This window comes from Geospiza fortis, unplaced genomic scaffold (genome assembly GCF_000277835.1).
Source record: "Geospiza fortis unplaced genomic scaffold, GeoFor_1.0 scaffold706, whole genome shotgun sequence".
In the NCBI taxonomy this organism is placed as follows: Eukaryota; Metazoa; Chordata; class Aves; order Passeriformes; family Thraupidae; genus Geospiza; species Geospiza fortis.
In genome coordinates this window covers 373,134-389,557 of record NW_005054606.1, presented here as the reverse complement: position 1 = coordinate 389,557, position 16,424 = coordinate 373,134, and the positions used below count along the sequence as shown (strand labels likewise).

General features: G+C 35.9%; 1 protein-coding gene across 1 annotated transcript in view; it reads left to right on the top strand.

Annotated features, from left to right (window-relative positions):
• NCKAP1 (NCK associated protein 1) overlaps window positions 1–12,723 on the top strand; it is a gene marked incomplete at its 5' end in the record, with an annotated part of 51,966 nt that extends 39,243 nt beyond the window's left edge. Inside the window, 8 exons of the mRNA XM_031064589.1 lie at window positions 451–544; window positions 1,160–1,242; window positions 1,674–1,754; window positions 2,574–2,667; window positions 4,203–4,319; window positions 8,515–8,624; window positions 11,413–11,502; window positions 12,147–12,723. Of these exons, the coding sequence (XP_030920449.1) occupies window positions 451–544; window positions 1,160–1,242; window positions 1,674–1,754; window positions 2,574–2,667; window positions 4,203–4,319; window positions 8,515–8,624; window positions 11,413–11,502; window positions 12,147–12,263 (786 nt within the window). The remainder of the gene's footprint in view (window positions 1–450; window positions 545–1,159; window positions 1,243–1,673; window positions 1,755–2,573; window positions 2,668–4,202; window positions 4,320–8,514; window positions 8,625–11,412; window positions 11,503–12,146) is intronic.
• Between the last annotated feature and the right edge of the window lie 3,701 nt (window positions 12,724–16,424).

Below are 16,424 nucleotides of genomic sequence, written 5' to 3'. Positions count from 1 at the left end.
TGATTCCATTTTTCAGTTTTACCAACATTAAATTTCAGCATAATTAGTGAAAACAGTAATCCAAAAGAATTGGTTACTTTGTGAATTTATATTTTAATTATAATATGTATACTTTTATTCTAAAAAGCTGAGTAGCATAAGGACCTATTGTCTGATTTTCACAGAGTTAAATTCCTTTGCTTTAAGATGTGGTACACATTGCTCAGTACAAAAATCATGTTCTAAGGGGTATCTAATCCTCTGCTTTTTGATTCAGAGCTTGCTTTTTGTGTATAGTGGTGACTGATAATGATATTGATATTGGAGTCCCATTAAGAACACAGTGGATACATCTGTATTCCCTGGGATTAGTTGCTTTTCTAGTTGACAAGTTGAAATGTCCTAAATCAGGTGTTTTTGCAGTTGACATGCTGAAATCTATAGCTGACATGGATCCTTGCTTCTTTATAGAAACTTGTGGTGGAGAATGTTGAAGTTCTAACACAAATGAGGACCAGCTTTGACAAGCCAGACCAGATGGCAGCACTCTTTAAAAGATTATCATGTGAGTGATACAAAATCCTACTGAAGATACACAGTTATTTTCTATATTTGTCTTTGTAAAGAAAATGGGAAAAATTAATTTCTCTGTATTGAATATCCATAAGCAGCAAAATGTACATGAGCTCATATAAACTGATGGATCATTTCAAACATTTATAGTCTTCTCATGTACAAAGTGAGATTTCAGTGTTTTAGTGCACAGGCACAATATTAGTGATGAGTTTTGAGCATGATTTCAGGGATGGTAATACCTAGCTGTAGCAGCACCAATGTGGAAGCCTGGTGTATATAGCCTAATGTGAAACAAAAAATAGTTACAATAAAGAGGCATTTTTGTTCTCAAGAAAGCACAGAACCAGTACTAGCATCCAGGACTGCCAGCTGTGTATACTAGGTTGTATTCCAGGAAGTGGTAAATGTGATAGTCTTCTACAGAAAATCCCATTGTGGATTCAGCTATAAAAACCTGCTTTAGCACTGGTTCTTTTGGCTCTTTTAAGGAATGGCTTTGTTTCAGTACCTTGTTGTTTTCAATATTTTGTGTAATAGTTTGTTTCTCTTATTTAAAGAATTGAGCTTGCAAACTTCAACACTTTGTTCATGGTTCTCTTTTCAGCTGTTGACAGTGTTTTGAAGAGAATGACAATTATTGGTGTTATCTTGTCTTTTCGGTCATTGGCACAGGAAGCACTTAGAGATGTAAGAAAGATCTGAATATTGTATTTAACTTAATGGAATGATTTAAACCTTAACTGTTGAGGAATGCTACCTCTTAAAAGGTTGATGACATGTGGGTAAAATGGCAATACTCAGTTGTAACTGAACTTTGAATGGCAACTTGGGGTGAGGGAATCTATTTTTTGAGTGCTGTTCAGAGAACTGTTACATTAAAACATCAAATTCAGTTTAGATCATATTTTCTGTGTTTACTCATTTTAAAGCCTTTTATTTCTCTTCTTCATTGCAAACATTTATTAGGCTTTAATATCTTAACTCCACAAACAAAAACAAATGTGTAAAATAAAACCCGTTAAAAAGGAAAATAAACCCAGTAAAGTAATGGTAGTGTCTAACTCATAATTACCTTGGGAAGCAATTTTTCTCATTTTGTGCATATTTGTCTCTCTTAGGTCTTATCCTACCACATTCCTTTCCTTGTAAGTTCCATTGAGGACTTCAAAGATCACATTCCAAGAGAGACTGACATGAAGGTAAAGTTTGGCTGAAAGGCGGGTAGAGTAGTTTTGGAGTTTACTGAAAATATGTAAGCAACAAGACTTTCATGTTTAGTGTTGAACATCCAGACACAAAAAACACCCTTTTTCTTTTTTTTTTCCCCCTAAGAACTTAGTAAATGTGGATCTGCAGCCTCTTAATGTTCTAGGGAAAAAATCACAACCAACTGATAGAATAAGCACAAGTCTCTGTCTTCCTGTGATCATGTTTGAGTACTTTGATAGACTTAAGAACAAGATTTTTCAAGTGTTAAAACAGGACAAGGGGAAGAATGCTGAGCTGCTCCACACTGTGAGCAGTACAGCTGGTAAAATATTTCAACACTGTGTATGTGGTTGGAGTTCTGTGCATGTAATAGTGACAAGTCTGATTTTTATCTTAAATTGAAATTTTTTGTAAACCCACTGTATGAAATGCTTGTTTAAAAATGCTGTATTTGTAGATGTTGACTGATGCTTTAGATCTGGTATAGAAAATATGTCAGTTTCTTTTGAACATTAAAGAAAGATGTAGAAACAGCTAATTAGAAGTCAGGGTGTTGCTTTGGAGGTAATGTGGGAAAATACATGACTTTTGTTTGGCTTGACACAACAAAATTACCATCTGGTGCACAAAGTACAGACACAGCTGCTCAGTGGAGGTTAGAAAAAACCAAAATCTACAGTCTCTGTCTAACATTTGCCAAATCTCTGAAATTCCTTAGTGCCTCAAACTCATTTTAAGCATGACAGCAAAAACTTTCTTCATCATCTTGACATGAAAGCATTCAGTGTTGTCTTTCTTCTGGCCCTCAGGTGGCAATGAATGTATATGAACTGTCATCAGCTGCTGGATTGCCTTGTGAGATTGATCCTGCCTTGGTAGTAGCACTGTCTTCCCAAAAATCAGGTAAGAAGTTTCAACTTGAAAAATGCAAATGTTAAAAAGAGAAAAGAAGTGTTTAAAGTGCTGGGAGGAAACTTGTATATCTTGACAACTTTGTTTTCCTTCCGTAAACATCATAAATGGCATAAGAGGATGAATTTCTTGTGCCTGCTGTTTATTGGTGTTAGCTTGAGAATCTTTTCAAATATACATGAATGGATGTGCTGACCTAGAAAAGGTATCAGGTAGATGTAGAAGGAATTTAATGGTGAACACTGCTCTAATTCAACAATGACAAAAGTGTCTTGTGAACAGCTTGATCAGATCTGTTGCACAGATGTGTGACAAATCTGTCAGCTAAGTAAGCATTAGGAGCTGAATGCAGCCTGTGAATTTCACAGTGTTTTGTTGCCAGTGGGTCCTACAAGTGTTAACATGAAGTTTACAAGGGAAAACAGTAAAATAAACATGTTAGACAATTAACATGTGTCATGCTTCCTCTTTGTTGCTTTTAGGCACTGCTGTCTAAGCTTTTCAGTTTTGTTTACTCTGGCATGTTCAAAGACATGAATTAAGACTCCTAAGTGTTTTTTGATGGTCTTCAGCTTTTTTTCCTATCTTCCTTACTGAGCATTTCATTACTTTTTTTCTTCCTGTATGTTCTGGATATCTGATGTTAGAATGAGACCATGAATATTTTTAAATGCTACCTAAATTGTTTTTTCTTCCTTCAATTGTAGTTATTTTGAGAGGGGAAAATACTACTCAATATTTGAAGTTAAGTCCCAAGCACTATTTCTTTGTGCACTTAGAAAAAAAGCAACCCAAAGTGTATTTGTTCTATATACATTACATGTATAAAATACAGAAGTATATTATTGTTAGGTATCTGGTATCTAAAATGCCGTTTTAAATAGATTATTTTCATTTTGATACAGCTATGAAATGTTTAAGCTAGGTCAACAAAGAGACTTTCTGTATATTCTCATAATGGTTTATGATCTTGTACTTTGATTGTTACCTTTGGAGTTTGGAATATTTTGCTTTTATTCAGTTTTCATAGAGATCAAGTCTGTATGTCAGTAATTGTTGACTTTTTTTAAACTAATCTTAGGCTAATGTGTGATGATGCTGCCATTTTTGTAAGTGCAAATTGACATCAGTGCACCATCACCTTCTGCTCTTTTGCCAAAGGGAGATGCAAGAGAAGCTGTTTGTACCTTAGAGCAATAACTGGATTTGTACCAGCATGAAAAGATCACTATTCTGTTCATCATACTAAAGACTTAGTAACTAAACCGTGAGAAGTAATAGAATAGCAGCAGCTTCTTTTTGTTCTCCTAGATAACAGATTGGACATCTTGCAGCTCTACTCTGTTTCTTTTGGCAAGACTGACATTATTATTCTTCTTTTCACAATACAAACATTGACTTTGTTGGATTTTGCTTTAAATTTCAATTTGGTCAAACATTTTACATTCTAATCTAGCTGCGGTTGAAAAGAAATATTTCAAGATTACTTCTTTAATTAAAGAACTTTCTTATTTTTGTTTTTTTAGAAAACATTAGTCCAGAAGAAGAATATAAAATTGCTTGCCTTCTAATGGTCTTCGTGGCTGTGTCCTTGCCCACTTTGGCTAGCAATGTGATGTCTCAGTATAGCCCTGCCATTGAAGGTAATGTAGAATCAGCTCAGTATTTGCTGGGAATGCTGTCTTCACTATAGTTCTGGTAGTGTCTTGAATGCATTCGCCTTTAATATTTAATTTAATTATATATAGAACGTAGTTTATTTTTATATATTTATATTTAATTTTATATTTAATTAGAGTCAACAAATTTAAAAAGCAGTGAGCCTTAATTCAGGCAAGTTCTTCTGAAAGTACTTTAAAAAGCATTTACTTAACTTTTGTCTGAGATAACTTTCTATGAAAAATTAGTTCGGTACTTAAACTTTTCAGAACAGTTCAGACACTGCAGGGGGCAATCTTGTCCCAACGTGGAGTCATTCAAGCACACATTCTGCATTAATGAGTGTGACACTCTTTAATATCATATATTCTAGTAAGTATTAATGTTTTAGTAATCTTTACATTGGCCTTGGGCCAGTCATACAAGGTGTCCTTTCTATATTTTATGTGCTGTGTTCATATTGCCAAGCGTGAAGTTTTGGAAACAGAATCTGGAAGGTGTAAGTGGTGAATAGAATTATTTCCGACACAACAGTTCAACTTTCTTATTTTAAAAAATAATCTTTGGGTCAACAAAATTCTTTGCACATAATCCACAGTTTTCTTTCCCTTTTATGCTGAATAAAGACAGACAGTATTGTTCAAACACATACAAAAGTCACCTTTTGGCTGTTCAAGCTATTTCCTTTGTCATGTGTAACATGACTTACAGAAAGACCATGTTTATACTGCTTCCATTCACGAGGATGCATGTTTTCTCTAATTAGTTTTGAAACTTGCATTATTTTTAATTTGGTCAAAATTGCAATTCACGAAGTGTGACGGTGTTCACAGGGGTCTTAGGATGAGGGAAGAGATGAGGATGTGACTCCATGTTTCAGAAGGCTGATTTATTATATTATGATATATACTGTATTAAAACTATACTAAAAGAACACAAGAAAGGATTTCATCAGAAGGCTAGCTAAGACTAGAAGAGGAAAGAAGAATAACAAAGGCTTGTGGCTCAGACTCTTTGTCTGAGCCAGCTGACTGTGATTGGCCATTGATTAGAAACAACCACATGGGCCAATCAAAAATCCACCTGTTGCATTCCATAGCAGCAGATAATCATTGTTTACATTTTGTTCCTGAGGTCTCTCAGCTTCTCAGGAGGAAAAATCCTAAGGAAAGGATTTTTCATAAAAGATGTCTGTGACACACAAAGTAAGTGTAAACTGGCTTCTGAATATTTAAAGTACCAAGAAGATACCAAAAATTTTGGAAGCTTTCTGTATCACTGAATGTAGTATGTAAATCATGTTTTTTAGAGACCCAGGATTGTTGTTTTACATGGGATTAATCAGCCTTTTCTTCAGTTTTCAATTATTAGGAATCTGGTGACTCTAGTTTCATTTTCAAACAGATAGCATAGACTTCTCCAGTTGTTGAAAATGTTAGATAAATTTGATGTGTGAGTAGAGCTTGAATATTGCTTTGGAAAATCAGAGAATTTTCAAGTTAAAAGGTTTTTCTGATGCAGGGGGAGAACAATCTGTAACCTGCAGAGTTGTTTTCTATTATTTGTGCTCTTGTAGTATTTCTATTACACTTTGCAAACTTTTTCCAAGTCATCATACTTGAATAAAAATCTTGGAATATAGGTGAGAGCAGGGAATATCTAATGTGGCACATGGGTAGAAACTTCCTTGTTTGAAGACTGTCAGGTTGACTGTCTTTACTTAATCCAAATGAACTTGTTTATGTATATTTAAGATCACATCTCTTCAAATATTACCTATAGTTTTGTAAAAGAAATTCTCTGGGAGCACTTCCTGCTATCAGTTTCTCCTTCAAAGGATCTTACCAACTCTAGAATCTCAAAACTTGCATGGCTTGCCAGGGGGGCAGAACTAAAAGTTTTGCTGGTGATTATATTTTTACATTTACCCCTCTGCAAATCAATTGCTAAGAAAATGTCAGGCTAGCTGGAGGTTTTCCATCAGGTTGAATCTCAGGTGGGTTTGGCTTCCTCAAATCTCCTCTCTTCCCAAAACCCTCAGCCTGCTAAAAACATGACTATCATGTTTTTAGCAGGCTGAAACAACAGGTAATTCTTCTGTTGAAGATAAGCAGATAATCTTCTGCCTGTTTTATATCATGTAGCTTAAATATTCCAGTTTATGTGGTTTCATTTGCATTAAATAACTCTTAAGATGAAGTCAGGCAAAGCCTTGTTTCAAAGTGAGCTCTTAAAGTACAGTTAATGGATGACATGAAGCTGTGACTGGAGAGAAGTTACATCTTGCACTCAAATAAGTCCATATTTAGGAGTTGCTACTGGTTCTGTGTGATGTGGCCTGTGTATTGCATAATTTTTTTACTGAGTGGGCTCTTTGAGAAGAAAATGTAGCAAAAGGTATACGTGAAAAAAATATATTCACTCTCCAAAAATAACTGAACAAACAGAATAGACTTTGTGATTCCTGCCTTCCCTGCATAATACTACTTTTTCTTGTGTTCTACCCTTATTGTAGAACATCTGGCTTGAAACACTTAATATAAATGGTATTTCCAGAATGTGAACTTAATAAATTCTGCTTTATGAAGTAAATTCCCTGGACAAATCCTGAATTAATCCATCAACGAGTCACAGATTTGAAGGAGTTTCAGCTTTCTAATCTGGCAAGACATATCTCCCAAATACAGACAGTGCTTGGACAGCTGTAGCAATGTCTGTATTCCCTCTGTCTGCTTCCAGATCAAGTCTGTTTCTTCCACTATTTCCAGATAAAGGCTCAAAGTCTAACAGTCTTTACTTTTATTTCCAGTACAGAATCTGAACTGCTAGTCAAATACCAGGCTAGAGGTCTAATTTGTCAACTAGAGAGTAGAATAGAATATACTAGTCTGTTAGAGCCCTAGTTCTTTGCTAAATACTTGAAACCTGCTGTGAGTTGGAACACAACCGTTCTTTTGCTGAATTCCCTTGTTGATGCTTTTTCTACAGCCTGAGACATGAAAATGAAATCTCTTGAATAAAATGAGCCTCTTCAAAGACAAAGACATATTTGAATCAGAGTTAAGCAGAACAGATTTTCTTGACTCATGTTCATGTAAAAATAGGAGACAAAGTTGGAGTATCAAATCTGGGGGCCCTGCTGAAGGAGATCCACAGGGATCTTCTCTGGGACCTACAGGTCAGCAAATTCATAGACCACCTGGATAGGGGGGCTGAAGAGTGAGATGAGAAAAATCTATATATCATGTGAAGTTGTTGAGGGTATTAGAGGAGTGAAGAGCTACAGAGAGCTATGAACTGAGTAAACTGGGCAATAAAATAACAGCTAAAAGTAATTTTAGGTAACAATAGTGATGTGCACGGAGAAAAAATTGATTTTTCTCATGTGGAGTGATGGGGTCCAGCTGACCTCACTATTCAAGCATGAACTTGGAGTTATGGTAAATGACTGAATGAAAAGATGAGCTCATTGCTCAACAATGGTCAAAAAATAAGAATCAGCATGCTTGAGTACTTGTTAACTCCCTCAAAGACCACCTCCTTTTCATATGCTCACACTTGCCTAAGATACTTGCCCAAGTGTATATTAATTTTGTATTAAAGTGATATATTTGGTTTAATTTGCCTGGAATAAATATCAGATTTACTGAGTTCTTCTGCTCTCTGTGAAAAGTGGTGTAATTTAAGCACCTTCCAGGGCTCTGAAACCTGGGTGAATTTTAGGCAAATTTTACATGTGAAAGTGAGCAATAGAACACCTTTGTTCTTGAGTACCTGCAGGTCTCTTTGAGTGATACTGTCTGGGCATGAGATGTTCATTTACACAGAGGGGAAATAGTCAATTAGCTCGTGAAAATCCTGTTCTCTTTGGCCTAGTCAAGTGTTAACACTTCAAAGTTTTGTAGAAACTAAATAAACTTCAATATATCCCTTATTTCTAAAAGCCCCAGGTTGTTTCTCAGGTTGCTGTGACCATTAGGAGATGGAAGGCAGAGCTGTATTTCTGGTGACTTTCCTGATAGCAAGTTCAGTGTGGAAGAGTTCCTTTCTCCCATTGAGTAAGATGCTAAAAGTCCTCCTTTCATTGCCACAAATCTCTTTAGTATTTGGTGATATTTTCCAAAGAATACTGCCTTTTCCAACATGGTGCTGAGGTGATTTGAATGTTTTTTTGTTTAGGGCATTGCAACAACATTCACTGCTTGGCAAAAGCTATCAATCAGATCGCTGCAGCTCTGTTCACCATCCACAAGGGAAGCATTGAAGACCGTCTCAAAGAATTTTTGGCTGTATGTATAACTTTATTCCTCCTTATTCCTCCAAATGTACTGTTGATTTGGGATGCAATGCAACTTATTTCATAGAAATTTGCTTTTGGTGCACAACAGTAGAATATTTTCTATATGTTTCTATATACAGGTCTATACATAGATTGAATTTTGCAATAATTCTTTATAAACACCTGTGTGTGATGTTGGAAAGTTAGAGGAGCAAATCGGTGCAAGTGTCATAATTTTTTTCAGTACAATCTTTAGTATTTTAGCACGTACCATTTCTCACACTGTGTGACCCGTGAGTGGGCAAAAAAATATTCAATGCATGTAAAATCAAAATTTTGTCTAGCTGACTTTTTCCCATGATGTAGTGGATACTTTAGTTAGTTATCTTCTTTGAAAAAGTAAGATAAACTTCAGAGTGGCTTTTGGGTTGTATCTTCTGACATGCCTGCCCTTCTTCAACATGAACAGCCAGGTAGCAGCATGTTGCAGGGATAGTTGGGAAGAGGAGATTTTTTTTATGCCTCAGAGTAGATTGAAGATGAAAGTTACTGAAATCTTTAGTGATGCTTAGGAAAAAAATCAGAAGTGTTTAGGTCATGGTGACATGTTTTACATAGATTTTGGTGTGCTGCTTGAGTACAAATAAAATTTTTAAATGGCTCCTAATTAGCCAGTACTTAAAGGAAATGAAAGGCTAAAACAGCAGCATCACTTTAATTTTAAAAAATTACAGTTGATTTTGAATAGGTTTTGATTTTTCTGTTTGGCATTAAAATATGTGGATAAGAAGCCCCTCCCTCTTTATTTTAGGTAACTTTCTGTAACTAGAAGTTCACAGAAACAATTTTTTTTTCCTAAAAGAATCTTTCACTTATGGAAATACATTGCATTTTGTAAAACAGAAAAAACCCCTATGGCCATTGACCTTGTCTAATGCAACTGCTGGATGTAAAACATGAAAGAGAAATGGTTGTATCAAGTTGCATACATTTGACAAGTGAAGAAAACCAGTAGAGTTTCATGTGATAAAAACACTTTTGGTATGAGGTTTGCATTCTTTCAGTGTTTATGGACTGCTTTTAGACCACTGCTTTCACTGCACAGACTATGACTTGATTGTTCAGATATTTTGTTAATCTTTCTTTTTTAACACTTACTGTTAGTCTGAAAGAAAAACAGTTCTCTTGAGAAGGAAATTACTGCTGAAGATGATCTGCTTTCCTGTCCAAATTAATTAAATATGAAAAAAACCTTGGGAGGTTTTTTGATGCTGATGAGTGTGTACTATGTATCTTTTGAAGTATACATCTTGACTTCAAATGAAAAATCGATTCATGACAGTTTTTTCAAGAAGAATGTTGAGAAAAAGCTATTATTAAAGTTAGTATTTTAATTTGGAATCCTCTTCTGGTAAACATGTATTTAGGAATGTTGGCATTGCTTGGTGTGAAGGCCAAAATGATGATTGTACATCTGAAAGTTGGAAGAGGTTTTTTTCAAATTTCTCTAAGGCATGAAAACATGGTGTATCAAGGCCTCTACAAATTAAGTATTTTACTCTATTCTGTGATCCTGAGCTTCTAAATACTTAAGTGCATGTTAGAAGTTTCTAGGATATCTTCTAAAACTAGGATAATCAGGGTTGTTTACGGCAATGCCATTTTCAACCTAGAGATAATATTGGTATGGGAGGTAATATAAAAGTGGATCTTTATTGGAGCCCCATGGGCAGTTATGGAAGAATGTCCCCAAAAGCCCACCCACATGGGGTGAATACAGTTTTTATAACTTTAGCAAATTAGCATAATTGACAAAAAGCATCAATTAGGAGGACAAGTGATGATGCAATCCCCCCCAGGTCAAGCTCCCTCTCTGGAGCCCTCCCTTGGTAGTAGCTCTCCTTTGTTTATGAAAAGGTGTCTCAAAAAGTTGTTCTCAACCCTGGTAGCCAGGAAGAACCATGATAGCACAGGGGCCTTTTCCTCCCAGGGCTTGGAGCTCTGGAATAAGTTTTGTCTTTCTGCCTGGGGAAAGGGCATGGAAGAGTACTGGGAAAATGAGCTAGAATACAATAATAGGCTACAGAACTCCAAATATATGTAAAGAGGAGGGGAAAAAAGGCAAAAATCAATAGGCATCATTTCCCCCCTTTTTAGAGAGTGACAAGACTCTACCTTGTCTAGTCTCTACTCTGTATTTAATCATACCACCAGTTTACACAACTGGCTAAGATACAGATGCTAACTATAACTACAGCTACTATGAATATTTTTTTATCCAGGCCCAGTTTGGTAACCATGAAGTGAGTGTATACTGAAGGTAAATTGATAAAGTATTATTCATTGACAGTTAAGATGACATTTCTTCGAAACTTCTTCTGTTGCAAAATGGGTAAAATTTCAAACAATAAAAATTTTTATGACTTTAAACCTTACAAAAATGCAGTAAGTTGAAGTGTATATTGAGAAGGACATAAGTGAGATCTTGATCCTCTGGGAGTTGTCATTGATTTCAGGAGACATTGTAATTGTCAACCAGTGATTAGAACAAAAAGTTCTCTGCAATGAATTAATTTACTTTTTATATTAAAATAGCATGTGTCATTAATTAAACACTATTAGGAATAAGCCAGTATGGCACATAGAGACTCAAGCCCAGTGATGGTTCATGTGCTCAGGATTACTTGCTTTTGTCATTATTAGTACAATGCAGAGTCCATTGGCTTTGTGTAACAAAACAGCAGAAGCTCATCAATGCTTTGCTTTATTTATTGCTTTGAAATACTCATTTTGTATAGCTTGCATCATCCAGTCTACTGAAGATTGGCCAGGAGACAGACAAAACTACTACAAGGAACCGAGAATCAGTTTACCTACTACTAGACATGGTGAGCATTTGTGTGTTTTATTTGTAACTCACAAACCAGTGGAAATCATTTTATGTTGTTCTTCCTGGCATTCTAGTGTCAGTATTTTTTTTTCATTCCCCCAACATGCATATGTTATTGTCATCATCCTTTACTGCTAAGAACATTGTATCACCTTGTTCAGATAATTTTCACTGTTTGCTTAGTACTTACTATACATTTAAGAAACAGTGTTCCGAGTGTGTAAGAGAGAATCCTCTCTGCTAAGGGGATTTCCTCTCAGTATTCAGTATCTTTTGGAAGTTGACTATTTACACAGGTAAGCAAAATACTTGCTTTGAGAAGCAGTGAGTTTAAATGTAGGGCATTTAAATGTAAGGGTTTTTGTAAGTTGTTTTTTTCATATGTTAGTTTGTACTGTAGTTATATGTAAAGGTGTGTTTAGTTTATTATAAGTAGATAGTATTTGGGGAAATACCATCCCAAAAAATATACTATACATATACTAGGGAGAAGCACTACTATAAACTTGGAGCAATTTATTTTCACTGTGAAATATGTGAGTGGTAATGTGATGCAGGCTGGAAGGATCTACATGAACCAGATTATCAGTAGCAGGCAGCAGAAGGTGCTCTGCAAAACCTTGTGTTTCTGGTATTTTTCAGATTGTGCAGGAGTCTCCATTCCTGACAATGGATCTCTTGGAGTCTTGTTTCCCATATGTCTTGCTGAGAAATGCATACCATGCTGTCTACAAACAAAGTGTTACATCCTCTGCCTAAGTGTCTACTTACTGGAGATAAGACATAGCACGCATCTGTGTGGCCTCAGTTTTATCTGTAAACTGTGGAGCTATTTTACTCTATGGCCTGATGAACAGTTTTGTGAATTATAAACTTTTTCCATAAAGTTGTATTCCTAAACAGTGGTTTCTTAATATGGTTGTACTACAATATAAGCTTGGTTGATTTTAGGTTGCACACTTACGGAAAATTTCTTCTCTCATTCCTTTCTTTATTTTATTTTTTTTTTTAACTTTAGAGCACCAGTTATGTTTTAAAAATACTACTTCTGCTATATGTTTTTTGATATTGATCATGCAGAACAAAAATTGCTTGTTTATTTCCCAGAAGAAAAATGTATGTAGTGATTATTTTACATAGAGTAGCTTTCATCTGTGTGTAAATTATTTCAAATAGGGAGAGTTATAAACTTGTACCTATTGTTCTTATTGAAAACAAATATTGGATGTGCATTTCTGTGAAGTAATTACAGCATTTCTAGTTTTATTTTGAAACGTTCACCGATCTACGTACTATGACACTATCTAACATTAAAAATGTTATAGGACTGCTTATCCTACAGACAGTGATCCTCTCCCAATACTCTTAAACAACTGCAAGTGGTGGTGTTTGTATAAAGCATAGTGGAAATTTTTTTTAAACTAACTTCTGTGGTGCCCTGTTGGCATTAACACTACCATTGTACCCTGCTGTATAATAAACATTCTTACACATTTATCATATATTGATAAAATGTTAGCCCTTAACCACTTTTTATATGTTTTAAATTTTTGAAATTCAAGTGTACCTTCCATAACATACAATAAACACTAGACTGTATTATCTGTAGGTGAATTATTTTTAATATAAATGTTATCCTAGTATTTTAAGCTTTAACTGTGCTGTTGTGCATTGATTTACATCTCACAGTTCATTAAATATCAATCCTTAGAGCTTTTATGTGAAGACTTCTTTTAATCCTTCACCTTTTGCCTTTTGCTATAGCGAATCTTGTAAAAGGATGGAAGAAGGAATTAAAAACAATGTTAAAAATGTCACTTTAGTGCCATTATCCTTTAAATCTTATTTTTACATAATAAAGCAAGAAAAGCATTTATATAGTATGTAGCTATGCCAGTTGTACCCATAGAAATAAGTGTATTGTTAAAGTATGAAACTTGAAATAATCGTGGAAGGGGCGAATGTTGCTAAAACCGTAACATCAGGCGTGACTGAGACAGATGTATAATAGTCCCTTTTTTATCAGTCATGCAAATTGGCCTTGCAGGGTAGCATGGGCTCATTTAGCCTGAAAGCTGACCAGATGGTTGTGCTCTGTAATCCCTGATGTATAAAGCTGTGTGTTCCTCAACAGGCTCTGGACATTGTATAGAGCCCCTGTTCTTGGTGCAACTTCTGTGCATGCTGGTAACTTTTTCTGTTATGAAAGAGCTGTTGTGTGCTCAGTTACAATAGCTTCCTCTGTCCAGAGGAAAAAAGTACTGGAATAAAATTGTCCTAAGGAAGTAAGACAGTACATCTATATTTTTCCTAATTATGCATTTATGTTCTAACTGTGTAAGTGTTTTTAAATTGATAAGTTAGTACCATAATGAAGAAGTTTGTTCATAAAGTAATTAGGTTGAATGCAAGGCTTACGAGTTCTTAAATATTACTCTGTAATATTTATAGTCTAATACATTGAAATGTTCTGATTTCAATCAAGATTTTGATTTTGATATGTAGCCTTTTGTGGGAAAACAATGCCTATTTTCAAGACGGGTTCTTGAAAAACTCAAGTTTTAGAAATACCTTTTGTGCCTTTAATATTTTAACAAAACAATTGTATGTGTCCATTTGCCTCAGATCCCAGATTTCTGCTGTCTGTGGTGTTAGTGAACCAAATCTAGAAAACACTGAGAAACAGGTAATGAGGTCAGTATCTCTGCAGAAGCTGCTTCTGACACAGTTGGATTAGCTTTAGGCATGAACCTTTTAGACATGGTAGTTTCTGTGGGAGTCCCTACATGTGTCTGGCACGCAAATCGCTGAGGTGATGCCTCTTTAACTACACTGCTACTTTTCAACTTGGGCAAGGTCAGAACAAACCACACAAAGGAAAAGGTGGGGAAGAAACATGTGGACTCATCCATGTGTTGGTTGGATTTGGGCAGGGCTGGAAGGGTTTCCTTGTTTTGTTCTTGCTGTATTTCTGTTGTTCCTGCTTTCAGCTGAGCAACCCACAGGACTGTTTAGAGTTCAGCCTGCTCATGGAAGGCAGAGCACGTCAGGCCTGCTCCTCAAGGCAACCTGTGTCCATGCACTGCACAAACTGTCACAAGCCTGGTGAACCAAGTTTGTTGGGAAGGAAGATAGAGAAGGAATTTTTCCTCTGGAGCCTGCAAGACCATGTCCACAATTTAGTAAGTTCAACGCTTGCCACTGTATATGGAGTCATCTCAGGTGGCCTTTTGTGCCATTACAAACAAAATGTGTTTGTAATTCCTGGAGCACGAAGCACAGATGGCTGGGCTGAGTTGGCCCCATATGGAGCCAGTTTGGATCAAATGTCTGATTCATGGGGGAGGGTTTTGCCTCATGTGAGAAACAGTGCAGAAGAAGAATGTCCCGTTGCTGCCCACAGAATTATTTTTATAGTTTAAAAAGATCTGTCTGCCAGGACAAAAGGTTATCATTGAAAGCAAGGGCTACTCCTAAACCTTTTTTTGCTGTAGTAATTTGATTTCTATATAGGAAAAGGAATTGGTAACACTTGGACTGTACCACTTTTTATACACTGAAGAAAGGCATTCTCCCAGAAAATGTTGGAATGAGGCCAGCGATTTGAAGAAAGATATGAGCCTTCTTCAGCAGGTCGTCATGGGCTTGTATGACTTGAGAACTTATTCATTCCAGATTCAGGAATTTCAGACCATAAGTAAATATGCTTGGCCTCTAAACTGCATTTTTTCCAAAAGCTTCCCTTGTCCTGAGATTCCGCATTGTGATTCATGCTAAAAACCAAGCCCTCAGTTACTTACTAGCAACTTACAAATTCTTAAAGGTCAGGTATGTCTGAACTAATGCTGTATTTTTTTTTCTTGTGAACTGCTCCCTCGAGCTGAATGAAACTACAAGCTAGGAGTTTAGGTGTAGCAAGTCATCCTGTTCAATCAGTGAAAGAGATTTTTTTAGACATAGGCTTCAAATTGGTCTCAGATCCAAATTCAAGCATCCTTTAACACCATAATGCATTTTGGATACGATAGTAGTAATTTATTGCAGTTGTATTCATACTAAATGAGACTGATAAACTAAGGACTGGAAGAATACAGGGAAGTGCTTCCATTTCAGTCCTTGTGGCTAGCCCTGAAACATGGACACAGCTGGCTGTCCATAGCAAGGTAATTGAAATGGCAGCTACACACATAAAAGAATTGGTTTCATGGGTAGGAATGGTTTTCAGTACTGTCAAATAACCAGCTTTCAAAAATACTGAAGTTCTACCTGTATTCTTCTGTAAGTACAATTTTTTTATCATTTTAATGATAAAGCTAAATCTTCCCCTGAAATGACAAAACCTTTTTACTTTAATTGACCACTCCTTGTGTGCTTTTGCTATTTGTCATGTTACAAAGTCTGTAAATATTTGTACTAACTCATAGCAAAACCAAAAAGTCCCCCTGACCTATGTCCAAAGCCATATTAATTTGCTATTAGTCATGCTTTTTCTAGCACTCCTGGGTCAAAACGACCTGTTCACTGGATATGGTGTCAGTCTGTCTCAGACAATTCAGGAAAAGAATTTGTGAGTATTACATTCAGAACGAAAAGCCTCTCTTGAGCTTTGCATGAAGTAAGGGTATTTTGAATAATTTCTCATGTAGACTTTAAATTAAGGTTGTTGCCCTGCTCATGATCATAGTAATCTTCTGAAGTGCCTTCTCACAAAAAGTGAAGGTAAGCAATAAAAATGATTCTGACACCTGTGTGTAGAGAGATGTGAGCTGTAAAGCCATTACAGCTGTGTCAACCCCAGTGCTCACAGTCCAGTTCATTTCCCACTGACCACAGACTTTTCCTGTCTTGTCAGTGCTCACATCATGTATGTACCAGCATGTGGCAAAGACCATATCACAGGTTACCTGCAAATTCTTGCCC